Source organism: Hetaerina americana, unplaced genomic scaffold (genome assembly GCF_022747635.1).
Source record: "Hetaerina americana unplaced genomic scaffold, ioHetAmer1.1.p SCAF_78, whole genome shotgun sequence".
Taxonomy (NCBI): Eukaryota; Metazoa; Arthropoda; class Insecta; order Odonata; family Calopterygidae; genus Hetaerina; species Hetaerina americana.
This window is the reverse complement of record NW_027287405.1, coordinates 1,171,520-1,199,130: the sequence shown is the minus strand read 5'-3', so window position 1 is coordinate 1,199,130 and position 27,611 is coordinate 1,171,520. Positions and strand designations below refer to the sequence as shown.

The following is a 27,611-nucleotide window of genomic DNA, read 5'->3' as shown; positions in this document are numbered from 1 at the left end:
CGGAGGGACGAGGGTCGGATGAGGTTTTGGGTTTGATGAGAAAAGGCACTGGCATGCAGCCCTCTTGGGCGAGGGCATGTCGGAGGAAAGGATTTCGGCTGATTGAATGGATGTGTGTGCGCTCAGGGGGTGTTCTAAGAGGCGACGAGCATCCATCACTACGGGGGGTGGGGGGCGGCCGTGGGAGTTTTAGACGCGGTCCCGCGGGACAAGCGGGGAAGGGAGCTATATGGAGCATGCTATTAATCATTTGTTAGCCAACTCGAGGGGGATGAGGGAAGGAGTCGTGGAAGAGATAGGGAGAGTGAAAACGAAGGGAAGGATGAAGGGTTGCAAGGCGAGCGGGGAAGGGTAATGAGGCGTGCGGAGGGAGAAGGGTTTATGAGGACAGGGAGGGGGGGGGAACGAAATGAGCGCTTAGGGTTACGGAGGAGAAGAGAAAAATAATTTTGAGAGCCTCGACGAGGAGGCTGCGGGAATGCTTGTGGTTTATATGTTGTTGGGCTATATAAGATTCTCAAACCATTGATTTCTGGGTTTTCCACTTCCATTATGCTTCAACATTCTTGCATAGCTGGAATCATTAAATTTGTTCAGTTTTCCGAATTTAAACAGCCATTCCATCTTTAGGCTTCCAAAAATTGAAAAGAGATGGATTTTGGGAAGAAATTGTGAAAATCTGCAGATCTTCCAAGGTCAGTTCAGTATTAAAACGTCATTAAAGTTAAGAATTTAGACTTAATCCCTCCTATATTTTATTGCTCGAATAAAAATAATATAATTAGATTATACGTATGCCACTTCAATAGAAATGAAAGCTATAGGACTTCCTTTTGCGTTCGCATGGGCTATATTTTGCCTCCGTGAGGAAACAAAAATTTGCCTGGGGAGGTGAATCACTGATTGAAAACAGATTTTGGATTAGAAAAATTACCTTTAATTCATAAATTAATTGGGTTTATGAACTACCACTTTTACTGATATTATACCATGCACAAAATGCTTCTGAAAATATATTTTAGCCAACGTTTTTTTCCATTGGTACGTAGGACGTACTGGACAAATGTGAAAGTTGAACCTTCTGTTTGGTGAGAAGATGTGCCATTAATTTATATTATTGTTGAAAAGTTAATTATCAAGTTGGTTTATAGAACCGTGACCGGATGAGAACAGCAAATTATTAAATATTCAATGACATTCAAAGATCACGTCAGAAATAAGCACATTACGAATAATTACAGGAAAACTTTAAGTATTCAATAACATACAAAACTACATATCTCAGAAGTAAGCATTTTAAACAGCAAATGTAATGATATTTCAACTTAAGATATCTCTAATATGGAAGATAATAAGAAGTAACCAGATATTTTCTTAATTTTATGATGGGGAACTGACTTCAAGCATGATGCAAATACTCGCTGCTTTTTGGATGCCACTTATGAAAATAACTCTAAAACAAAGACAATAAACTATTCAAATTCCCTAGACGTACTTATCAGGTTATTACCACAATGCTACTATGGATTTCCAGGTTATATCTAAATTTCGATATGGAGATGCTTCCAAAATTTTGCGTCAATCCTCCATGGATGAATTTTGCTGAACGATAGTTATGCAGAGGAATCTTCAGTTCCAAGGCATTCCTGAAGATCTCTACTGAATCAATGAGGAAGCAATCCGAAATATAGTTAAAATATTCGAAATATTGAAAATCCAAAATGTGTTCAGCCTTTTCATTGTCGCAATTTATAAAGCCTTTTTCAGGTTAGATAATTAATAATTAGTTAATATACTAATATCATATAGAGTTACCATCTTAAGTATTACAGTAACCAATCTTAAGATAGGTTTTCAGAGGCTTTCCACTCCCGTCTCTTCCCAGCTATTTTCTTCGCTAAAATGTTGTCCTCTCTTCCCCTGTAGTTGCCCACTCTTCACTATCATCGAAGAATGTGCTCCAAAAGTGATAATAAAATTTTCTATGCTCGTAAGCATTTATTATTGGATTTCGTTAATTGCTTAAACGCTGCTCATTACTCGTAGGACCTGCTTTCTTTCTTTTCCAACAAATTCCTCGGTAATTTTGGCTAAATATTTTCCAAATGCATGAATTTAGTAACACCTCCGACATATCTTCGCAAAAACGGGTTTTTGCATTATTTTCAATTGAAGTAACGCCTCCCAAAGTCTTCTATGATAGTCTAGACACACTATTTTTTGCAAGAGAAGAATAAGGGAACCATACCTTTTTTTCCAGGCATAGAGTTTTAAGTCACATTCGTCGCACTGGGGTAGCCTTTTCTGTATAAGAACAGAGAGATAATACCTTTCGCGTTGGGAAACTATATTTACTGAAATAGAGAGCAGCGTAGCATATGTGTAGTGCATATAAATTGAATGCATGAAATTAAGTGGGAGTAGTTTAAAAATATCGATGCAATTCCTTACATACTTTCATATTTTGGTGAATGATTACTTTGGAACTAAGAATACGAAATTATCATGCAAGAATACAATTATCATATAATATGTATAATTTATGATAGGGATAAAACCAATAAAGTAATCAACCCGAGGGTTGGTTTAATAGGCGACGGTAGAGCTCGCCTCGTACTAAGACCAACGGCGTGTGAAATTCACACTTCAGGGAAGTGGTGACAGTTCCATTCCCTCGCTTGAGGGTGTCCAGGAATGTATCAAAAAATTCATGCTGCCTCACTCTTTCCGAAAAAAATTAGGTGGCCGTTAGGATAACGATGTACTTATAGGTATTTATTTATCGTACAAGCACTCATGCACTTCATGCCGCTCCATTGCAGGGTTGCCACCACAAAAGAAACGAGATTGTAAGTAATGAAAGTGAGGGTACTATCTTATAATAGCTTGTTCCATTCTGAACTTTTTTGGTATTCTTATTTAATTTCTGGTACATTAATGCATTTCTTCATACATACTCTTTTGTTCCTGATACTTCTAATATTCCTTGTGCTAAAGTTTTGTCCACCACATTTAACTGTAGCGTTCATGATTTCTCTCTTCCTCGCTTACACTTACTCTCCACGCATAATTGTTTGCCAATTCGACAATCATTTAGTCTCTTAACATGGTCAAATCGACCTCGATAAATATTTACGTTTCAAAATAATATGTCGAACGATACAGGAAGCTTGAAGTGTGGCATTGCCAATAACTTGGGGTTGTATGACTTCAAAATGCATGCGATCAGTGCAAGAGGGCTGCAGATTTGTTAATTTTTATGGTGTGGGATGTTATTTTTCTCTATCCGGTTGGGGATTTCACAAAGGCGCAATGAAAATTGGGGTAGGGTTTGAAAATTTTGAGTGAGAATAAAAGTCAAGCAAAGAATGGGCAAATGAAATTAGAGCTTTATTTTTTGGAAATAATTTAAACTATGGAGTAGAATGGAGGGGCAGAATTCGATTTTTAGCCAAGGGACACGCCTTTTCCGGAACGAAACGGTCTTCTGAAGCCGGGCTTAATCCCATGTCCCGAAGCTGTCACCGCTTCACTTTCCGGGAAATTCCCTTTGGAGTTTCGTATCACATGCTCGTGTGGATTCTGTGGTAAGGAGAAGTGCTTGTATAAACTCGGTGTGCTCCATCATGTGGGAGCCCAAGGGATGATAGAGAGGCAGAGAACGGATTTCGTGAGGAACGGCGATGGGTTATGCATTCTCTCTCCTCGATTAAAATTTTATGCTGTATACGTTATGCTTGAAATGCAAAATTTACCGTCTAAAACAAATACCTTTATGTTTGCAGTTTTAATTTTATTATTACGAAAAAAACTGTAATTGCCAATAGACGGCAAAGTTAGTTTTTGTTAATCAAATAATAATTTTGAAGGCGCATTTTTGCGAGAAAAAATATTTTTAGCATTAATTTAATCCTGGGTGTCTTTCTTTCTCTTCTTCTTTGGAAAGAGGAGAAGGTTGAGTTTAACAGTGAGATTAATTTAATTATTAACCATTGGCAACAATTAATCATGTTTTACTTAATGAATCTGATCGAAAAACCTCAAATTAACCCATGCTTCTGTTTACTAATGCTCGCAAGAATAGTTTTTATTTCACAAAATTTATATTAGCAATATACATATGGCGTGAAAGTTTTATGGCTAACGTAAATGAGGATGAGTTTAAAATAATAAATCACTCGAGCCTTTGAAAAAATTTCTCTTTCGCTCTTAACTCAGCAAAATAAGAACGAAAATGAAATAAAACTCGGGTCATTTGTGTTATCAGAGTTCTTACCTTGACGGAAAGTATTCTTTGAATCGAGTCATTAAAGAATTGGTGCCATTGAATCATATTCTTGCGTCGGCATAAACAAACTCATCTTCCGGATAAACCTTTGTGCATAAACTCATAGATTATTAAATTCTCAAATAAAAATCATCAAATCTCATATCATAAAATTAATGTTCCACCACCATTTACAGACAGATTTTAATTTTCAGTATGAAGGAGGGAGTTTTTTTGGCAAGGCTGTTTTTCGTGGTTGGAATCGCAATAATTAGATACATCTTACACTTCTGTATTCAGGCATGCAAGTAGCCGAGGAGTTTGCGAATCATCGGAAGGGATCATGTTTTGCGAGCTAATAAATTTAACCTGGCCACCATTGTGAGAAAGATCAAGTTCCCTCATCGTATAATCCAACTTCTAAAGTAGGGCAAGGTAACGAGAGTGAGAGAGAGAGAGATAAGCGGCTAAATGTTAAGGGAGAGGCAGAGGAAAGAGAGGAGAAAGAGAAAAAGGCCTAGAGACAGAGGACATTATATGTAGAGAAGTGGAAGGAGAGAAGATAGAAGAGGGAGAAAGCGGGAGAGAGGAAGGCAGTGGGAGGTGGAAGAAAGGTCGGATGTAAGTGATAGACTGCGGGAGTGTTTCATTTTATTTTTTTTTCACGGGGAAAGTCATTTACGGCCTTAGCATCCTCCCTCCCCCTTCACTTTCACCCCTTTCCACTTCCACAAAATGAGGTTAAATGCGGGTTTTAATGTTTGCTCCCTCTTGTTTTTTTTTCTGCGACCCCCCTCCCACAATTGGCGTTTCACTTTCTCACTCCGAAAAGCACTCCGAACTTCTCCGAAAACGCATATATTTTCATTTTCTCTTTTCGTCATCCACCAGTCACACTCAGCAGCAACGCCATTCCGGCTAGCCACCTCTCCTCTCTCTTATTCGTCACCCTTATCGACAGCCGCGTGCCTTTCGTCCACCCCATCCTCCCTGCTCTCACACTCTCCCCGTTTAGCCGTTTCAACAAATAGTAGCCCTCAGCTCAGAGAGGGGGAGAGAGCCTCAATTAGCCATGGGGAGAATTCGAAACTGAGCGCCGAATCAACACTTACGGCCTCCAAAATGAATGTCTCGCGATCAGTTAGCGAGAGTGCTCGAACTGACTTAATGGCAGTTCCGGTACAATCCATTAATGAAAAATATCGGATCTTCGTACTTAAATGAAACTTAACACGTTAGCAGGGATAACAATGCTGAATATGAAATGCTTAAAGGAACCAATTTCAAAGAACACTCCACCCTTTAAAAATATATTAACTGAAGACTTGCAAAATGTTTAGTTTTTCGCCCGGTGTTTCATTGTAATAGCTGAAAAAATATCAACTGCTCGTTTAGTGCAACTACGAAAACCAGTCTAAGAAGAAACAAATTTCACTTCTTACCACCAGTGTGCTCTATTGACTCGTTTTATTATGGAAAAGAAAGATTGTACATAGAGTAAATGTATTCAAATTTACAGGCACGGTAATATTTTAATACTTGTAGATATGATACCTTCATGGTGATTGAGTTAAGGTGCATATTGAAATGGGCAAGAGCTTAGCGGGATGATATGCATGATTAATTCAAATGAAAATATTAAGTAATTTGCTGGGAACAAAAATGAAGAATTAGTTTATCATTGCTAGACTTCTGATTAAAAAAATTCCAGGTTTGAGAAAATCTCTAAAAAAGTGCCGGCAAATGAACGACTTAGTCGTTCATTTGCCGACTAAGCATTCCTTAGACACGAATTACACGGGTATTTTTTTTTTTTGATTTCGCATTGCAGAGAAACTTGCCCTCATACTTATTACAGGAGCAATAAAGACACAATCACTCCTTAGTGGGTCACTGAAGATTGCTAAAACACGTATTCCCAGTGAAAAAAATCAGAGGCATCTCCTTGGCTTTAGCGAAAGCGCCTGCGCCTGAATCAACTCAAAAAGAAGGCAAAGTTTCTCACGTTTCTTCCCCTCTCCCCCCCCCTTTCCCGGTTGCTCTTTCATTGCCCTCTCTTCTGCCACGGGGGAACCGGCCGCCCTCCCCTTCTCCTGCAATTCATAAGCTGCCCCCGACCATCCATCCTCATTCTCCTCCCTGCGTGCCTCAGCCGCATTAAGAACTGCTGCCATTCCTCCCATCCTTCTCTTGACCCCTTCCCTTTCTTCTCTTTCCCGTCTGCCGCCGCTTGCCATTCCACCCCACCCCCTCTAACTCACTCACCTCCCCCTTCCTCCCTCCCCGAGGCTCCTTCCCGGTCCTCACTTCTTTCCACTCTGTTCCTCTCCTTTCAACTTCCCTCATTCCGACGTCCATTTTCTTTCTCTCCTTCACTCTTTCCTATCCCAAGCCTTCTTCCAACTGCTCTGCTTTACTTCTCGGGAAATCCGCAAACACTTTTCCTCGAACTCCTCCCCAAGGCTTCTTCCATCTCGCTGCTCTAACTAACCTCTTTTGTTTCATGAATAAGAAAACGCTTCCTTAATTGTCGAGAAACTTTTATGTGGGGAAAAGTTTTCGGGGAGAAATAGATCCGCTGCCCGGTGGCAATCAAAAGGAGTAAAAGGTGCGGTGCATGTGTGAGCATCTAATGGATCACTCTCAGAATAACGATTACATGCATGCCACGGGTAAACATTCGCCTTTTAAAAAATGCTTGAAATTTATTTTTTTGACCAAATTTTTGTACTGCATATATTTTTAAGGGAGTTTCAAAAGAAATGAATTTTAAGGATTTTTACAGTTTAAGAAAATCGTTTGGTAAAACGTTTCTATCGCGGCATCTCCCGCAGATTTTTGAAAAATAATTTCAATTTAAAAACGCATCAAAATTATTGCAATAGAAAGAGAAAAATTGCAAAATGGTGTTCTGATTTGGAAAGTGCCACTCATAATCATCACCATCACAAGTAGTTTTGTCGGCACGTGGACGAATCACGGGTTCTCAATCCGAGGATGGAATTGTAGCAGCTCTTCGATCGATGCCGTTTCCTGTCGATTAATCTCCTCATTCTCATTTGCTCTTTGCGCTGACCTTGTCGTAGTTCATCCTTAGCCATCCTTTGTAATTTTTCCATTACATGTTTTCTTCAACAGAGGTGTTCAATAGCCTATCGTGCCTCAGAATGGGTAAAATTAGTTGTCTTCTTGTGAGTGGTCTCAACAGGTTTTTCTCTTCACCCACTCAACGAAATTATTCAACTTTAACTTATCTTGCCATTTTATTTTTATCATTACTCTGTATCACCACATTCCATTTGTCTCTTCCGCCCGTATCACCAACTACTCGTATCCGTAGAAAATTTACTTCCTTGTATAAGTTTAAATGAGTGGCATCCTTTTGTTTATGCTAGAAATAGTTATGGTGACAACACACCTTCCTCTTTTGAAATGCGCACCAATCAGACTATAGAGATTGTAGATAAGTAAGAGTGATCTCATTCAAAAGCAGGAGTTTTAAAGCTTTTACTCCACCCATGTCAGTTGCCATTACGCGTTGAAACACTGAAGAGCGTGCGTTTGCTGTCGAGGCCTTCTTTTTGTACGGATTTTCTGCAATTGCAACCCAGCGGGCCTTCCGAAATCGCTTCAACGTAGCCCCAGTTGGCGCTGTCCCGGACTGGAAATCAATCGTTATAAGGGTCACTATGTTCAGAAAAACCGTCAGTGCGACCAGACGAAGAACTGGATTCCCTTGGCCCATCAGATCACCTAAGAACATTGAGGCATTGAGAGCCGCCATCTTGCAATCGCCACGGCACTCTGCGCGCAAACATGAGTCGTCCTTTGAACTTACTGATCGTTCAGTGAGGCGAATTATGCGCGATGTCCTTCATTACCATCCTTACAAGTTGGCGATTGTGCAGGAACTCTCCGAACGTGACTTCAATTCTCGGAGGAACGCATGTGAGGCTCTTCTCGAAAACGTTCCTGAGGACTTAACTGTGTTTTTCAGTGATGAAGCCCATTTTCATGTGAGTGGACATGTCAATAAACAGAAAATACGCCACTGAGCTGACACCAATCCCAGAGAATTTTAACAAATTCCTTTGCATTCACCTAAAATCACAGTGTGGTGCGTAATATCTTCAGTCGGTATTGCTGATCCCTGGTTTTTTGGAGAAAATGAGGTCAGAGTGACAGTGAATCAAGACCGGTTTGCAAACATATCGGAGGAACTTTTTTTCCACGACTTGATAAACTGGACTTAATGGGCATTTGGCTCCAACAGGACGGAGCAATAGCTCTCACACTTCAAGGGTATCGATGGCTGTATTGAGGGAACACTTCCCGGAGCACCTTAACGGTGATTTGGAGTGGCCAGCCCCCTCCCCCAATTTGACCCCTTGTGATTATTTGTAGAGTTTTTTTGAAATCCTGCGTGCATGTCGACCGTTCACAAGACCTGAAGGATAACATCCGGGTAGAAATTGCCAACATACTAGCAGCTATGCTGGTAAGGGTCATGACAAATGCCAGCAATCGGCTTATTCAGTGTTTGACCAATGGGGGGGCGTCACCTACCTGATTTGATTTTCAAAACTGTGTAAAACAAAACATAAAATATGTACCTATATTTAAAACAATAAAAAGATTCTGTTTTAAAATGGGTTTTATTGCGTTTGTGAAAAAGGAAGTTTTTTGCCTCACCCTGTATTATCACTTGTAATATTTTTGAGACACATTACTGATGTATCTCGATTTTTATTGTAAAATAAAATGTTATAGGTTCTAAAGATGAAGAGACACCAAAGGAATGGGTGAGGAATGTCGAATAGAGACTGTGGAGGAAAATATTTAAATTAGATCCTCATTAATGTAAATAGGAGTCGGGTAGGTGAGTGAATGATAGAGATTCCGGCTAATGCCCGAAAGGACCAGACTAATTCGGGAGAATTTATAAATCGTTCTATTGATTAAACCCAAGCTGAGCAATTCTTCGGGTAGCAGATTTATTTGCCAAACCGTATATGGCACAAGAAACTTGATCCATTATCGTGAACTATGAAAACAAGCTTGATTTAGGGAATTTAAGGATGTGATTTCTAGCCTCAGTTATCAAATCAGTTTTCCATCCGCTTAATGATTTTTTAACGTTTGAAGAATTATTTACGACTTTAAAAATTAAAATTTCTTAAGGAATATGTGTTACCTAGTTGTCACCGTGAGAGTCGTTGATGTTCAATCGGTCATAAAATTGAAAATGGAGGGGCACCAGGGATATAATATAAAAATTTGCAGAAGAATAAACGGTCTTCTCAACAAACAAAGTCAACGGAATCGTTAAACACCAGTTATTCGTAATAATTAAACTCCAGAGGCGCTGATAATATCGTATAATATATAACCATGATCAATTAATGTTAACAGCACGTTTGAAAGGTTCTGATCACGGAAGCTATTTGGACAAGTGGTCGATACTGAATACGTCGAGGTGGTGCCTGAATAGACTGATAATCCATGTCTCTCTGTGTCTTCAGGGTTAGACGAGGGATATTTGAAGATCGCTCTTCCGGCTGACAGCATCACATTCGCTCCATTCTTTTTTCTCTCTCCTCCGGATCCATTCTCCCCCCTTCCGTTTGTCCCAGCTTTTAGGCCCTTCCAGTCCTAACTTCGCGTCCCATTCTTCTCTGAAGGAAGGTGTGACCTCACTTTGACCTTCGCACTCTCTCTCTTCTCAGCCGAGTGATCAACGCTATCTTTTACATCCCCTCCTCGTGACCGACGACTACTGCTTTCAAAGCCTCAGCATTTGGAAACCTCTTTCATATCTTTAACCAGAAATGCTTTCACTCTTTTACTTGGATGTATTATATACTTTTGACTTTTATACGGTGCACTTCTCCCGCATCTTTTACGAAGATATGAAGATCGCTCTCTCTCCTCTCTCTCCGTAGGAACAACATTAATTGTGTAAGACTTTTGAAGTTATGATAATATGGCGAACTTGACATGCTGGAAATATTTTCTGCCAGACTGAAAATAATACATGAATTTATCAATTACAACTTTCGTGTTTTCCGAGTGTAAATTATCTCAATGAGCGCAGCACTTATATCTTCTGGTATTTTAGTACCCTGACATAAGGCCATCCAATTCTGTAGTCACATATGAAGAATTGGATGGGTAGAAAGGGGAACAATTGTATAGCCAATTATAAGAGTGCCTGAAAGGACTATCTCTCTTCACTTCTGCATATTATTCTTGGAGGTAGAAATATCTCTTTCTATTTAAAGCTACTTACGGCTTAATGTACGTCCAGCTAAATTCATGGATAAGAATGAAGAATTGATGGTTCAAAAGGTTTTTAACTGAAGCCATCGTAACTGTTGATATTTCATTTCAACAGTTACGATGGCTTCAGTTAAGAGATATATTATTTGGTAGCATTCAGTCAAAACCTTCCGTCAATTTAAATAAAAAGGAGAAAAGTTGAATTGTAATAAATCACACTAACAAGATAATTCCATTCCTCAGCGAAGAGTTTGTCACAATTGAAATTATTGAAAGATTACGGACAGGGAATTGAGAGTTTGAGTTCCAGTTAATTCCAACCCGTTATTACTGAGTGCTTTTCAAAATGAACTAACCGGTGGGGGTAGACAAATGATAGTAGGTGGGGCGGAGAGTACGGATTACGCAATCAAAGCTGTCAAGTCGAAGGGAGTGGTCGGAGAGGGAGGATTGGCTGGTTCACCTCGACCCCAAGAAAATACATTGCAGACGACGGCGGCAGCTCTCTTGGGGCGGAAGGTTGGAGAGGTTGCAGCACACAATATGAGCGGATATGAAGAAAGGAAGAAATAGGACCGCGAGCGACGAGGCCCTTGGCCCTATTTCTGAACGGTAACATAAAGCGATCGCTCGATATAAAAGGGCACATATAGTAGTAGTCATGCAGTAGGACGGTACAATGAGAAGATCATCAGTGGTAAAAGTCCACTATCTGTAATAAATTCCTTTACAGTTAAGATTACGGCCCTAAAATTGGTGCTTAAATTTGAAATCCAATCAAGAAAATTTGCGCTGGGCCCGTGATTTCAATTTCAATCAAAATGATGTATGTTTGCATATATCGTATATTAAAGCTGAAGAGTTTCGGGATGCTATGGGAATAATTTTGCGATAATGAGAAAAATGGACGAGTTTGCAAAGATCTTAGTCAGTATCTCACGAATGGACTTTATTAAGGAGGGGCTATTTATATAGGTGTACCAGATGGGCTACTGGAGAGTAGATATAGAGTGACATATAAAATTAAACTACTCATGTATTTTCTGTTTCCTCCAAATTACTTAAATGAACTGCTGTTGATCGATGATATCTCATCTCGAGAGAGAAGCTAAATGTTTAATTCCCTCGCAGAGCAAGTCATTGAATAAAATATGTACATTTCGAACATTCCATCCATTCATCTGAAAGATAATGCGCCGTGTCCAGGCATGAAATAACTCTCCGGAAACTTTTCTCAGAAATTTCGGATGAAAAAAAATCCGTAGATCTATATAAAAGCAAAAGCCGAACAACACCGAATAACTTTCGCGAACTTCTGTTGGATACAAGGGCAATAGATGAAGGAAAGAGACAAAAGCGAGGGGAATGGAAAGCAGCATTCTTTGAATATTCAACGTTTGATTCGGCGAGTGGGATTTCCCCAGTCATTCTCACTATTGTTTATAATGAATGGGCTTGTAATATTTAAAGGAAATTGGGGAGAGTGAAAGAAAGATATTGCGCGACAAGTATTTTCAACGTTCAAACTACTCTTCATGTTTTAATCTCTGCTTAATGATTCCTCAAAAATACCTTAATGTCACTGTTATGACAGAATATGACAATATTTTACATTTTCGAAATTCTAAAATTATTTTAGTGGCAGTTGTATATTATATAGACTCCATTAAATTTTAATGGATTTTATGTAGTTCAAATGCCGCACCTATTAATTGCATTGCTTGCCAGTGACATGTATTGGCCGGTAATACGAATTACGCGGCAAAGAAGTCACTAGTTTTTGTACTTGAATTCTAGAAACGAATAAATTATCGAGAGAGAACAAATCAGAATTTATTTTGTCATTGCCTCTCTGTTTAACCTGAGTAGTCATATATATAGGAGATTATTTATACATACACCAATTTACTACCTTGATCAAAAATTTCCCGGAATTTATTCAGAAAATTAAAAATACAAGTTTATTCATCTAAATCTATATTGTCCCCTTCAAAGTAATCCCCATCGACTGCAACACACTTATGCCAGCGCTTGATCCAATCCTCGAAACATTTTTTATATTCGGTTTTCGGTATGTCCATCAGTGCTTCCTGCGATTTTTCCATTACTTCCTCTCGGCTGCTAAAACGCGTTCCCCGTAATGGTTTTTTAACTCGATTGAACAGAAAGAAGTCACAGGGAGCCAAATCAGGTGAATTCGGTGGCTGTTGGATGGTATTTGTTGCATTTTTCGTCAAAAAATTACGAATAATGATAGCACTGTGCGACGGTGCGTTATCATTGGTGCAAAATCCACGAGTTTTCTGCCCACATTTCTGGTCTCTTTCGGCGAATTGCTTCACGCAAACGTCTCATAACGCCCAAATAATACTCTTTGTTTACTGTCTGGCCTTCTGGCAAAAATTCATGATGCACTACACCGTTGTAATCCATGAAAACCGTCAGCATTGCCTTCTTTTTTGACTGAAAACGACGTGGTTTTTTTGGTCTCGGCTCATTTGGTGAACGCCATTCACTTGCCTGATGTCTGGATTGCGTGTCGTACTCATAAACCCACGTCTCGTCTCCAGTAATGATCCTTTTGATGAATGTGGGATCGGATTCAGCCTCGCAAACCATGTCTTTTGCGACGTCAAAACGGTCTCTTTTTTGCATGAAATTGAGGTCTTTCGGCACCAACTTTGCTGCTACACGACGGAAACCCAAATCATTAACCACAATGTCTTGGGCGGATCCATAGGCAATGTTGAAGTCCTCCGCTATTTCTCTGATGGTTAATTTGCGGTTATTGACCAACATTTCTTTTACTTTATCAATTTTTTCACCGACTTTCGATGTCGATGGTCTGCCACTGCGTTCATCATCTTCGATTGACTCACGACCACTTCTGAACCGCTCGTGCCACTGGTAAACGACCGTTTTTTTTAGAGAATCGTTGCCGAAACACTTTTCCAACATTTCCAACGTCCGTGCGCCACTAAATCCGTTTTTTACGCAAAATTTAATACAAGTTCGTTGTTGCAAATTTAAATCCATTTCTGCAATTGTAAAAAATCGCCAACACACACAGAGATAGATGTACTCTTGGCTACGTAACTTTTGCAAATGTCAAGTTATGACACTAAGATTTAAAGGGAATATCAACAACAGATGTACCAATTTAACAAAAAAAAACAGAACTCAAATCGGAAAGATGGGAGCGCCACACGGTGGTTATTCCGGGAACTTTTTGATCAAGGTAGTATTCCGATCAGTCGCTGTTCATAAACGGACTTTAAGTCAGTAAATTTATATCTCAGTGAAGATAGCTTAAATCTCTAATTTATATGATTTTCTATAGAATAAATATTGAAAATTGTTAATGGTAATAAATTTACGTGTTAGGTATAACTCGCAGTTGTCCGGGGATCAGATATAAGTATCAGTAGTACTTGTTCATCAGATAGGATATATGCATTGAAACACGCAAAACCCGCCATATGGTGAACATATATTCATTAAAATGGATTTAGATGTAAGGTAAAGGGATAGGAACACATGTATAAGATGAACACAAAGTGGGGAAAGCGGAATCAAGCAGTTCACAAGCGCAAAATGATTTCCTTGGCCGGGACTTGATCATGGATCGTTCGACTTGCCGGGATGATGCTCTATATAGGATATATATATATATATATATATATATATATCCTATATATATATATATATATATATATATATATATATATATATATAGAAGAAAGTTTAAGTTTTCAACCTTCTCTGAGACCTTCTTCAGGTCAGACTCGAGTGTCATCAAAATTTTATATCGCATATTTTACATTAAAAATATTTCGAAGAAAGAGAATTCAGTTAGTCATTTACTTTAAAAACCCTTTATGAACTTGAAGAGTTTTTTTTACAGTTAACATCAATTTTAATACATGAAATATTTTTTTTGGGTTTAGTTGGGATTCATTCACTGAGGTTCGGTCACACAAATTAACTTAGTCCTGATACTGAATAACTAAACATTTACTATTAGAGGTACGATGATCTAGGAGAATATTTCTACGAGATCAATGCTATGTCAGAAATGTAGTATGCGGTCTACGAGCCGAAGGAGCGAATTTGAGACTAATTTATTGCGGGAGCATGTTTCATTACAATCGTTATTTCGAAGATTTATTTTTTTATAATTAACAATAAATTTTACTTACGCTCAATCGGTTTCGATTGTTTATGAAACTAATTACTTATTCATTTTATTTACGATACTTTACTAGGCTGAAGGTCATTTTCTTTGATTTCATCTGCGCTAAAAATATTCTGAGTTTCTTCATACGTATTATGTTGAATTAATAGGAGAGGGAGTAAAATTACCCGTAAATTTTATTCTGTATCAATGAAAGCCTTTAATTCTATGGATACTCATGCACCCAAAACTACATGAAGATGTCACAATGCCGTCTGTTTACGTGGATTGGTACCCCGAAGTGAGTTTAGGATGTCTGCGTTTAATCCGGGAAAGGAATGGTCGGCGGCTTATTCAGACATGACGAAGGAGTTTAGAGAAAGACAATAGCACAGACAGTCAAGAAATTCGAATGAAGTTGAGAAAGAGAGAGAGCTGCTGCAGAGAGGTGAGAGGAAAGATCTAAGTATTGCATCTGCTTTTTTGGCTTTAAACTTGGGAAAAACGGAATGGTTATGGCTCTGGCCCTAACGGTGCGTTGGGGAGAAAATGTTTAGCGAGACTGGAGACAAAGGTCTGGTATGGGCAGTCAAACTCAGCGGTAAACTGAGTGAGGCGTGCATGGTGGAGAAGTGCGAAAGAACCGAGATGAGAATGAGAAGAGGTAGGAGAACTCAACAACAAGACGAAAGGAACAATAGAGTGAGGGTTTGGTGTGAAGAAGAAGGTGGACTCTAGGAGTTTGAAGATCCAACAGAAGCGTGATAGGGAACAGAGCAGACTCAGTAAGTAATAGCTCCATTAATTTCACTAAGCCTGTCTCATCTTTGCAGTAGTTAATCACGAAGCCTCCCTGCCTTAAAACTTTGTTCCTACTCTCCACAAATTATATTTAAATCTTTTGGAATGCATTTAATGCTAAGGTTAACATTTTATTGTAACGCCCGGCGAACTAGTTCCAAAAACTGGCCAAATAAAGTGGAGTAAAGAGTTCACATTTCCGTGGAGTCATTAAGGAAGTGTTATCACTTTACCTTTGATGAAAAGCAGCAGGTAATTAATTCTAATAATGAGTGGAGAATGGGTTAAGCGACTGATCGCTGCTTAAAGAGCTGACTCATTTTCTTGAGAACTGATGTATGTCAGTGTCTGCGGATCGTTTTGTGACATTATCTCCATCGAACACTCGTTCGCTGTAAGTTAAAATAATTGACACATAATTTCATCAAATTGGCTACGAAATATCCTTGATACCACGATTTATGAGCAGGGTGTAACTCGAGGGAGAGCGATAATGGTTTCATTAGGCCATCGTTATGGCTATTAACCTTAATGAGCGGGAAAATTGTCAAAATCCCCTGCGTATTATTTGTCAGAGTTATACGCCAGCTTTAGTATGATATAAGTGGCCGTACCGACTCCAAAATTATTCTGCATGTAAAGAATTCCTCAAGGATACTTACAGAGTTAACTTGTAAGAATAAAATCTTTGAATGAATTTCTGCCAGTTTGAGGATAATATTTACGATCTTTCGGAGTTGATTTAGCAATTGTCTGTATTTCCCATACTCTTCGAATGAGACGGGGTTTATCTCTCATCTAGTGTGCGTTTCTGCCTAACGTTAAAGCATACTTCATCATATCTAAAGATCCCAAATTTTGAGACCTTCATTATTCATGAGACTGTATCTTGCCACGTTTACTTTCCATCGACACCAAAAATTCACGTACGACGCAGGAGGTCGAAAACAAAATATCTGAATAAAATATAAAATAGTTTATTGGAATAGTCAAAACGAGAAAGTTCAAAATTGGATGAAAATGTTAAGCCAAAATTTTGGGCAGGCGATTTAATGCCATGTGGAAAAACGGTTGCACGCTAGAAAGAGTTTTGGGAGGTTGCGAGTCGAAGAGGAAGAAACCGAGAAAATGCGTGAGACGGTTCATTAAAGAAGAAATGAGGATGGGAGGACGTGGCAAGGGAGATAGGTGGGAGGATAAGTTGGTGGGAAGAAACAAGAGTGAACTGGAGAAGTTAAGGGAACGGACGACCCTGTGGGTGAAAGTGAATCCCGTCCGCCCACTTCCCACGGCTCGCTCCCACTCTTACTCCCCCCATCCACCGACGGAAGGAAGCGGGAAGGGAAATGCCGGAATCTCTTCAAGACGATATGGGATTCAAGGGTCTCCTTTACCCAACTAGGCCTGAAGGAGGCGTGGTCTTGACTAGGGGACCCGGGTCGTTTGGGTAAGGGAGTCACGAGGTTTGGTGTCTCGACCCGATCCTTCGTGATTTTTTTTCTGACCTCTTCAGGTTGACTCCTTGAAGACCCTATTTGGAGAATATGGAAGTTTTGGGAGGGCTATGAAGGGGAGGATAGGGAAAGGATCATGCATCCTCGAAAACGGAAAGGAACGCATAATTACTGTGCAAATGGGGAACTTATAGGAGTTGGCTGAAAGTAACGACTTGGAATCATCTGTGAAAAAAGTTGCGTTCCTACGATTATGGAGAGGAAAGGGGAATCTCTTTCTGGGCGGGAGAGGGATACTATTGGGAGACGGAAACGATGAGAACATTTTAAACGCTTGGGGATGATTCAAGAATGAACCTATTTACTCAGAAAATTGATTTTATGGTTCAGAATTATTTAGATAATCTCTCTGTCTGAGACAGGAGATAAAATTACTTCATTCATAAAAATGACGTTAGGGCCAAAGAATAAAAGGCCGTTGGTAAAATTATAGCAATAATATTAAATAAATGGTAATAACAAGTAACAAAAAGAGAGAAAGCAGTTTATTTTGATTTTTTGTTTTGAAATTAAAGAAATTTTTATGGTTAAACTTAATTTACATAAGACAAGTAAAAAATGGCTGGAATTGAATCTCGTAACTTAATTAATTTTAATTAAACCTTGATCAGTTTCTTTAAACTCAAAGAAAACAGCGATCCATTAAATTCTGTACCTTATCAGATCATGATCTGGGACTTATGCGAAGTCCTCCCATCAGTACTAAAATCGATCAACTCCTGCAGAAAAAATGACTGCAATTCACCACATTGTACAACTATGCCTTTGCGAATTTACAGATTGTTTTACTTGATAATTTATTTCGTATCTCATGCTTACTAATGGTATTGGAATAAGCGATAACACCCGACTACTTATGTAATGTATTCATCAGCTATTTGGGAGATTAATGAGGGTGAAGAACCATTACGTTACCAGGCACAAAATAGCCTTGTCGTCACAATTCTAAGTGTGAGCTATAATACAAAATCCAGAGGAAATTATCCAAAGGGAAAGAGCAAGGGTAGATCCATTTTTTAATTAAAGATAAAATATAACATTAATTAAAAATTCTCAGTTGGAATTAGTGAGAGTTATATTTATGGTCAATAAAATAAGGGAATTTAGATATACGCTTGCCTCCAGTGTCAAAAGCGAAAGTGAACTATTATTTCTAGGTATCTTTCCATAAATCCGTGACTCCAAAGAGATGATGGAATTCCATCAATTTAAATGAAGTGACTCGGTCTTTTTCATACTCATATAATCGTAATAAATTACAGATTATTTTTTAATTATCTTGGGAAGAACCATTATTCAAATTAATATTTGAGTTAAAAGGAAATACGGAGAGGTCCATGAATTCAAATAAAGATATCAACTAATTTAATTGTTTTAAAAGGAAATTTTTATTATCGAACTCAGTTAATTTCCATCGTCATTCTTTACCTGAAAATGCCCTGACCTAGAGATGACGGTAGTTATTGAAAAAATATTACTGTATTACAAAGTATGTAATCTATAAAGCATATGTGTCAAGTTTAAAGACGCTATGTTGTTCAGTATTTGTTTGGCAGCCATCAACAGGGAACATATTCTGTGAATTTGTGAAAAAGGAGAAAATTGGTCATCGTCATGTGATACAATACTTTTATTTGAAAGGCCTCAGCCCGACCAATATAAAAGCTGAACTGGATTCTACTCTGGGTGAGTCTGCTCCTTCGTTTACAGCAGTAAAATATTGGGTAGCAGGGTTAAAACGAGGCCATACGAGCTGTCAAGACGAGCATCGCATTGTTCGACCAAATGAGGTGACGACTCCAGAAACGGTGAAGAGAATCCACAAAATGATGCTGCATAATCGTCGACTGAAAGTGCGCGAGCTAGCAGACATAGTAGGCATTGCAAAAAGTGCGGAACATTGCATATTCACTGAAAATTTGGACATGAGGAAGCTGTGTGCAAGATGGGTGCCTCGTTTGCTCACACTCAAGAAAAACCATTGTCATGAAGATGCTTCAATTGAGTATTTAGCAAAGTTTCACAGCAACAAAGGAAAATTTTTGCACCATCTCATATCTATGAATGAAACATGGGTTCATTACTTCACACCCGAGACAAAATATCAGTGAAAACTATGGATTCAAAAAGGAGAACCGACTCCAAAAAAGGCGACGAAAGTTTTATCTGCAGGTAAGGTCATGACGTCGGTTTTTTGAAATGCGCGTGGGATAATTTTCATTGACTATCTTAAAAAAGGAAAATAATATCAACGCCGGGTATTATGCAAACTTATTGCAACGTTTGAGCGAAGAAATCAAGCAAGAGCGGCCGCCGCATTTGGCTAAGAAGAAAGTGTTGTTTCATGGACACAATGTAAGAGCTCACAAATCCGTTTTTGCAAAGGCCAAAATTCATCAGTTAAAGTTTGAACTGCTATCTCATGTACCTTATTCGCCAGATTTAGCCCCCTAGGATTATTTTCTGTTCGCAAACCTGAAAAAATGGCTCGGCAATGAAAGATTTTCCAGCCGTGAAGAAGCGCTGTCGACAGGTAATGGCTATTTTGAGGAGCAAGACAGTTCTTACTATAAAAAGGTTATCGAACTTATTGAACATCGATGGGAAAATTGTATAGAGCTGCAAGGAGATAATTGTGTTTTCTCTGTTGGGTCGGGTACTTCTGGCATAACCCTCGTATTACAATATTCCAATTCGAATAATAACTCAGAGCTAAGTAGGTAATGATTGAGTACTTATCGCATGCTTCAGTAAAGCAATCCTTGAGATAATGATGATGAGTATAATGAAACGAAGTACAATTATACATAATTAACACGAAAATGTTTCATGAGCATTTACTCCGTGGTTTGCTTTGATAGCATTTTATGCGACTAATTGCATAAATGAAGAAATTTAGGTTTTAATATGCCAGCCTCTTTGCTTAACAACGTCTAGCATCAAGTGAAGTTTATAATTCATCAAAAGTATTTGCTAACTCATTGATAATGAAAAAAGTTGCCTTAATTTATAAACAGACAGGATTCCAGTGATTCCTTGAACTTCTCATCATTTTGAAATATCCTAGGGAATTTTGAAGATGAAGCAGGCATTTTTATATTCTCTTCACATTCCGTCTGCTTTTGTAAACTTTGGCTGGAATTTACGCAGCTAGACTCAAAAGAAGTTCTTTTCTTAATTGAATAAGTAGGAGCGGAGGAAATATCTTTTCAAGAATACTCCAAGTTTGCCTAAAGCCAGAAACGCAATTATTCTGGAATGAATCGTAAGAAATACAACTTAAGGTATGAAAATATTCTGATCGAAAAAGAATTACTGAAGAGGGCCTATGTTGGATTGAAATAGAGTTAGGGGAATAAACCAAATGTTTTCATTAAGTAAAAATATCACGTTGTTTAGAATATGGAAACATTTCTAGCTTCAATGAATAGAAAATTTGAACCATAGGTATGTCACAGGAAATAATTTTCGTAGCATTGGGTCGGACTTGAATACGATTTAGATTGAACTCTCTCCCGAGAATTGTTATGGAATACCATAACTGATGCCCAATTAAATGGTTTTCAAGGCAAAATTCTATTTTGTGTATTCATTGGAATTGAATGAAGAACAAGCCGCAAAGTAAGTACATTTAACATAAAATAACACTTGGCGGTATCTTGAGTTAATACATTAATCTTGAGAAAATATTCTCTTCTTTAAAGACACAATAAGTCCATTTAATGCCAAACGCCTGCGACGATATCAGAAAGACGGAAAAGGTGCAACGAAAAGCAGCCAGATAAGCACACGGACATTTTGGATATCCTGTAATGGGGGAGTTTTCAAAATAGGAGAAAGAGTAGGTTAGGTGGATTGTGGAGATAACTTAAAAATGACAAAGGGTGAGAAAATTAAAGGAAAGAAATAGAAAACCAAATTTTAAAGGAGAAAAAGGAATACAATTTTAAAATAAAACCAAAACAAATAGAAAAATGTTTTCTTTTTTTAATTGAAGTATGATCGAACGATTCCCTACTGCCTGGAGAGCTATTTGAATCTTTTGCATGAAACTTTAGGATCTTTAAGAATAGGTGTAAGGCATCCACTGGGCAAAGAACTGGGTGATAATCTTAACAAAGACTGTGAGCAATATTTATGAGCAAGTGTGAGAAGCCGGACTTTGATAGTGGGTAATATTTGACGGTGAGCAATTTTGGACGGGGGGTGGGGGGTGATGTCGGACAACGTATGATTTTGGACGAGGTATGATACTGGACCATGTATGGTGGTATTACTTTGTATTTTCCTTGATTACCCAATTATTATGAAGTGCTGACGACGCGAGTAGCCGCTGGACGAGGTCAGATAGCTTCAGTGGCTTGTCTGCCTTCTCTGAGCCAAGTTGCGTGACGCTAGCATTGCCTGTGTTGTTTCTGTGATTGTTTACAATGTTTAAAAAAATTGAGAACGCCGCCAGTTGTGAAGTGAGGGCAGTGATTAAATTCCTCAATGCAAGAAACGTTCGCCCATGTGATATTCATCGCCAATTAAAGGAGGTGTATGGAGACAATGTAATGGACGAGTCGTCTGTTCGGCGGTGGTGTCGCAACTTCAACATGGGGAGGGGGAACACACACGACGATGAGCGTTCGGAGAGACCGTCTGTCATTACAGACCAACTGGTGAGCTCAGTTGACGAATTCGTGAGGAACGATCGGCGCGTCACAATTGATGACATCTGTGAGCATTTTCCCAATGTTTCTCGAACAATTGTTCATGAAATTGTTAAACACCATCTGCATTATGCAAAAATTTGTGCAAGATGGGTCCCTCGCGTATCTCAATGAGCTGGCGGCGAAGGACTATGCAGCAGGAATACAGAAACTTGTCACACGTTATGACAAATGCCTTAATTTGCTTGGAGATTATGTTGAGAAGTAGTTTAAAGTATCCTCTTTCAAATAAAATTTTTTATGTTTGTTAATATTTACTTTTGTGTCTTTATTTCACGAACGGGTACTACTTTCCGGATGACCCTCGTATGATAGTTTCTGGGAATGGATTGCCATTTGACCAACTATCTGGCGGTGTAAACATAAGCACGTAATAAGTATTTTCACAGCGTGTGATGAAAATTTTATTTTAGTATTGAAAACCTCCTGAACGTAGTTATAGGGATGTAATGTGGTTGCGTAAATGGACATCGAAATTTCGCCAGAGTACTTTGGTTTACAAAGGACATTTGCAGACCTTCACCTGATTAGGTGATTAAGAGAGCCAATAAACTGAAACTTATTCAACAATTCCCAGCCCGCGTCTAGCTCAAATCTACTAAGAGGCACACTGACCACACTGAATTCTAAACGTCTAAAGCATGTCTGATCCGATGTTGGTGCAATTATAAAACAATTAACTAGCGTGATTATTCCATGAATTTTATCGGTCTTCGTCAGCCTTCATATCCATCTCACATATTATATGATGCTGAAGGATCAGGACGGTATGGAAACATCCATATTATAAAAACGGCAAAAATAGTTCAAGTCCATGAATATGCAATGATTATGTCAACGAACGTATTCTATGTTTCCTTAAGGTAAAAATGCTTACAAACGTGACACCTTCCCATTCACCGCTGAGGAAGAAAATAGCAGCTAAATGAAAATTGAGACGTAATCGGAGACAATATGAAGTAAAAGGAAATAAGCTTTTACCTGTTCAATAACAGTAATGAATATAATATCGAAGAATTTATCCCGGTGATATTTACTTTCAAAATATTTTCTCAAATCGGTAAGGATTAGAAGTAGCAGGATAGTTTGAACTCACCTTGAGAAATCTTGGAAACCTAAGGATGGGGTTTGGGCCCACTTTTGGACTGAGCTGCACAAGGTCAAGCGGTGTCAGTGCGAAGAGGTCGAGCAGGAAGGCCTTGGAGGAGATGTAATGGGCGGCCAGTTTCTTGGAATCGTAAACCATAAGGCCCTGCTCGAGATATCCCGTGCGGAACTGAACAGCCACGTCTAGGAGGAATACGGTGTCACCAAAGGCATCTCCGCAACGCCAGAATACAGGAAGGCCGGCCTAATGGAAAGCATTTAGAAGAAAAAGATCCACTAGGAGCATTAATAATCCAAGTTTTTGGGTAAGCAGAGAAATTACGATGAAAAAAGGCGTTTTTTTGCGGTGCTCCACATAAACTTTTATTTTGATCGGTTTCGACGCCGGACGTCATTGTGTGTAGGTATTTGATAACTCACGCACTTGATAATGTCAAAGCTTGGAAACCGATTGAAATAAAAGTTCTCCAAGCAGAAAACCGCAAATAACTCCTTCCTTCTTTATGCACCAAATCAACCACATCTACCATGGCACGATATTATTCGCGGAAATTATGTTTACCATTGCAAAAATTGGCAACTATCAGCTAGTGGGTCTATTTAAATTTCGCGATTCACAGAGGCAAAATAGCGAATACAATAAAGAAAGAAATGTCGTTTCATACACTCACATTAAATATATTTTTTGGCTGATTAAATGTATACCCTGCTGGTAGAGCATGTAAATATTTGTTTTTAGTTTTCCTGAGGTTTTGAGGGTACCTGTCGTCATTTGAATTATTATTTTATAAGCCAGCAATACAATAATGAGGTTGGGAGTTTAATCAGCTACGTACATAGACCCCCTTACCTGTAGTTCTGGAAAACTCTGTCGCACGATGAGCGTCCACAGGTTGTAGAGAACGCACGCCGTGAGCACGAACAGCCAATAGAAGTAGAAGTTCTCGTCGGGGTTAATGACAGACCTCGGGGACACCTGACGCCTGCGGTGGTGGGCCACGCGGCGGCGTCTTCGGCGGCGTTCGTCGGAGGCGGGGTGCGACGAGGAGCCAACCCCGCCGCCCCCGCAGCCTCTGCCGCCGCCGCTGTTGCCGCCGCCACCGCCACCACCACCCCCCGCGCTGCTTGATCCCCCGTCGTCGCCGTCGTCCCCGGTGTCCATCGTTTCCTGCAGGACATAAGCAAAGTTACGTTGATTAGTCCTATACTTTCGAGCCATGAGGCCGGAGATCAAACATGCATCTGTTGGGAAATATTCAGGCGGGCGACTACTATATGTTCCTGAAATCCCTAAAAGGAATCAGCCGAGCTCCACACGGCTTCAGCAGGCTGGAAATCACGGGGAAGTTGGGATAATTATAAAGCAAGCTAATGGATTCCAATATAAAAGATACTCCTCGAGAAAAAAATACGCAAACCCAGGTCGAATGTGATTTCAGGAAGGACTACTTAAATATTGCAATAAAAGAGGATTAAAGGACGTCAGATTTTCACTCATTATTGGCACATTTTTCTCCTTTGCTCCATAATGACATTCATTTCATTTCACATTTCTTGTATATATCGTATGTATTTTTTATACATTAACGACCGCACCTAGCCGCAACCCCATATTTACGTACAAGTTATAGATAGACGATATAGTGAGTGACATAACCACAAATTCCTCTGAATTGTGATCACTTTCTGAAAAGAGCATTTTCAATCCTAAAAAAGCGCGTTAGTCATGAGAGTAAGTTTCGTTTCAATTATTGACACACATAATTACCGATGAAATATTATAGAATGAATCAACTCGAGCAGAAATAAAAAGTTTTCATCTACACACTATTAATATATTAGCTTATATTAATGCAAGGCTTTGAATGTAGGCTCACAAAGGAAAGATAATCTTTCTCACAAGGCTGGCGTCTTACTTCAAGAAGAAAATTTGGAATTGTAGGGCATTATGGAAATTACATCTTTGTGTGATTTGCACATATATTTTAACTAATCATATTTATATGTATTTAAAATACGTTCTCGTATTTTAGGAACCTTAAGGGAGCGTTAAAAAAATTGTGCTGCAGCAGATATGTGGATTTATCAAAAGGGATCTGTTTACCTGCATACCTTTAACTTTGCACAATATACACAGCTCAAAATAAAATAAAAAAAATGAAACAAAAATAAAGTTATCTGGTACAATAAAAAAATTAAAAAATGCTTCAACAATGCATACGATGCGGAATGTAGACCTTTACCATGAAATGTAATAATACATACCTATACATATCTTCCAGTATCCACATGGAAACGGAAAATTTTTAGAAATGAAATGTTCATCTGTGAGTCATAAAGATGATATATAGCCCTAATTCTCTTCATGTACCAGGATCTTCTATATGAAGTGCTTAGTGCTGTTGTCAATCATTCCCTCGATAACTAGATAACGGCCGACTCCATCTTTTCATGGACCCACGTGGAGGTCACTACATAACGATTTTTCCCTTTTGCTAGGAAAGGATACAAGTTCATTTTTCGTTCCGAGCGTTATTGCTTCCGCCTGGGGAATCGTGAAGCAGGGTGGCCAAATAATCGTCGGTTTCAGAAAACTTTGCTTCCAAGATAGTACAGGCACTTCTTTTGGAAGGGTCTATGCATAACAAGAGAAAGGGTATCGGGAATTCCTTTGGCCCTATCAAAGGGAAACGAAATACGGTATATTTAAATATTATTTTCAACTTTTTTAGTAGTGAAAATTGGCCGTTTTAGCATAATTTTTTCCGTTAGACGAAAAAAATGGCCTTAACTTAAAATTTTTTGAGTTAACTACGATGGACAAGTAAAATTTGAGAAACATGACCCCTAAAAGCAATATTTCCTCGGTCCATCACAGCTCCCGACGCAAGAACGAACCACACCGGCTAACAAGCTGGAATAATCACTGATTTCACGATTTATTTTCTTAGCCACTAACTAATGGAGTTCGAATGTTGATTATATATGTTTCTTAATCCTATATTGTGTATACATATGCTGATTTTGCCGGACACACCTGAAAACTGGCTATAAATTGTGGACTTTCGATTAATTATTTTATTTGCGTATTTCTTTAGTCCTTGAGGATTATTACCAGGACCAAATGAAGTACAGAATGTCATTTTACGACCAAATGAAATCAGAATATAACGGAGAGTGATAAATAATATAAAAAATCACCACTCAATCCTTCTCTGACTCACTGAGGCTTGAAGACCGTGGCCTCTATTGGTACCTCATAGCCAATGTATGCTTAAGAAAGCCAGGCAAGGAAAGAGGGAAAATTCGAGAGAGTTTGACCAGAAATTCAGTAAAGGAAAAGAAGGAAAGACCACTATCCGAATCATGGAAAACTTTGCTGCAAAAAAGGTAAGCTACCTCAAATGCAATCCCAGCGTTCCGTCCGAGGAAGTTCGTTGGCTTTTTTTTCATATTGCTGAGAGTTGAAACCACTTTACATGAACTCCAATTTTTTTGGGAAAAGTTCTCCACGTGCATTAGGACACTAAAATGGTTCAGTTAATTCATGGAGGCAGACACACGTTTTTTTCGTCCCAGTTTCCTCGTCGAGGCGCGCGATAAGCTAATGTCATTGGCTGGGACTCGGCGTTATCTCCTAGGGACGAAATAACGGTTAAATGAATAAACAATTTCCCCTAGGCTCCTAAGTGTTGAAAAGGTGACTCGCCACATCTTTTTATACTTGTCGTCCGCTTCGTTTTCCAGAGTGAGAATGCATTCCGGATAACAATATACAGCGTTAATCTTGAAACTTAGGCTAAATTTTTTCCGAAGAAGGAAATTGCCTGGGAAGTCCATTAGTGACGCAAAATGAATATATTTTTTGACTAAATATTGCCTAAATGACTATTTTTGGCGGCAATTCTCTGCCATTGTTTCCGACAATTACAAAAAACATTCACGTCACATAAGGATGATAACTTAAAACCGTAAGGTGAAAAAAAATTCATTTTCTTCTGATTTTCATGAGACGATAATATTTCACTTCTCAGGCCAGTTTTAGCTGACATGCAATCGGTGTTTGATTGCTGTGTATTAATAAACAGCAAAAAATAACCCTAGCCCAGTTATTGTCTCATGTGTAGCTTCATCACTACCATATATTGACGATCCATCCAGGGAAGCTTTATTTGTAACCGAGAGAGATTTCTTATTACTGAGGGTTTATCATATGATAGTAAATGGAATCTAAATCGATAAAATTACGGTGTTGTGTTGACTCCCCGTCCAACTCGGAGTTATATTCTGACATTTAACAGAGTAATACATACATACTTATATATATATATATATATATATATATATATATATATATATATATATATATACATACATGTATATAAATATATAAACAATATAGAAACACATAAAAAGATCACTCACACGCTATTTCTTGATCATTTCGATGGAATTCTGCTTCGTCTATGTATATATATGTATGGACTGATGGCCTATATGGACTGATTCGTAGCATATATAGGATTATATATATATACATGAAAATATATATGCTACGAATCAGTCTATATAGGCTTATACATTTATATTATATATATATATATATATATATATATTATATATATATATATATATATATATATATATATATATATATATATAATGGGCTGACACAATATAACACAAATAGAAAAGAATAGACATTTAAAAGAACACTCACACGGTAAATTGTTCGAGCTTTCGGCCCTCTCAGA

General features: G+C 38.6%; 1 protein-coding gene across 1 annotated transcript in view; it reads right to left on the bottom strand.

Moving 5' to 3' along the window:
• LOC139697493 (uncharacterized) overlaps positions 1-27,611 on the bottom strand; it is a 678,343-nt gene that overhangs the window by 132,711 nt on the left and 518,021 nt on the right. Inside the window, exons 4-5 of the mRNA XM_071596219.1 lie at positions 23,708-24,025; positions 22,847-23,101 (exon numbers count right to left, since the gene is read on the bottom strand). Of these exons, the coding sequence (XP_071452320.1) occupies positions 22,847-23,101; positions 23,708-24,025 (573 nt within the window). The remainder of the gene's footprint in view (positions 1-22,846; positions 23,102-23,707; positions 24,026-27,611) is intronic.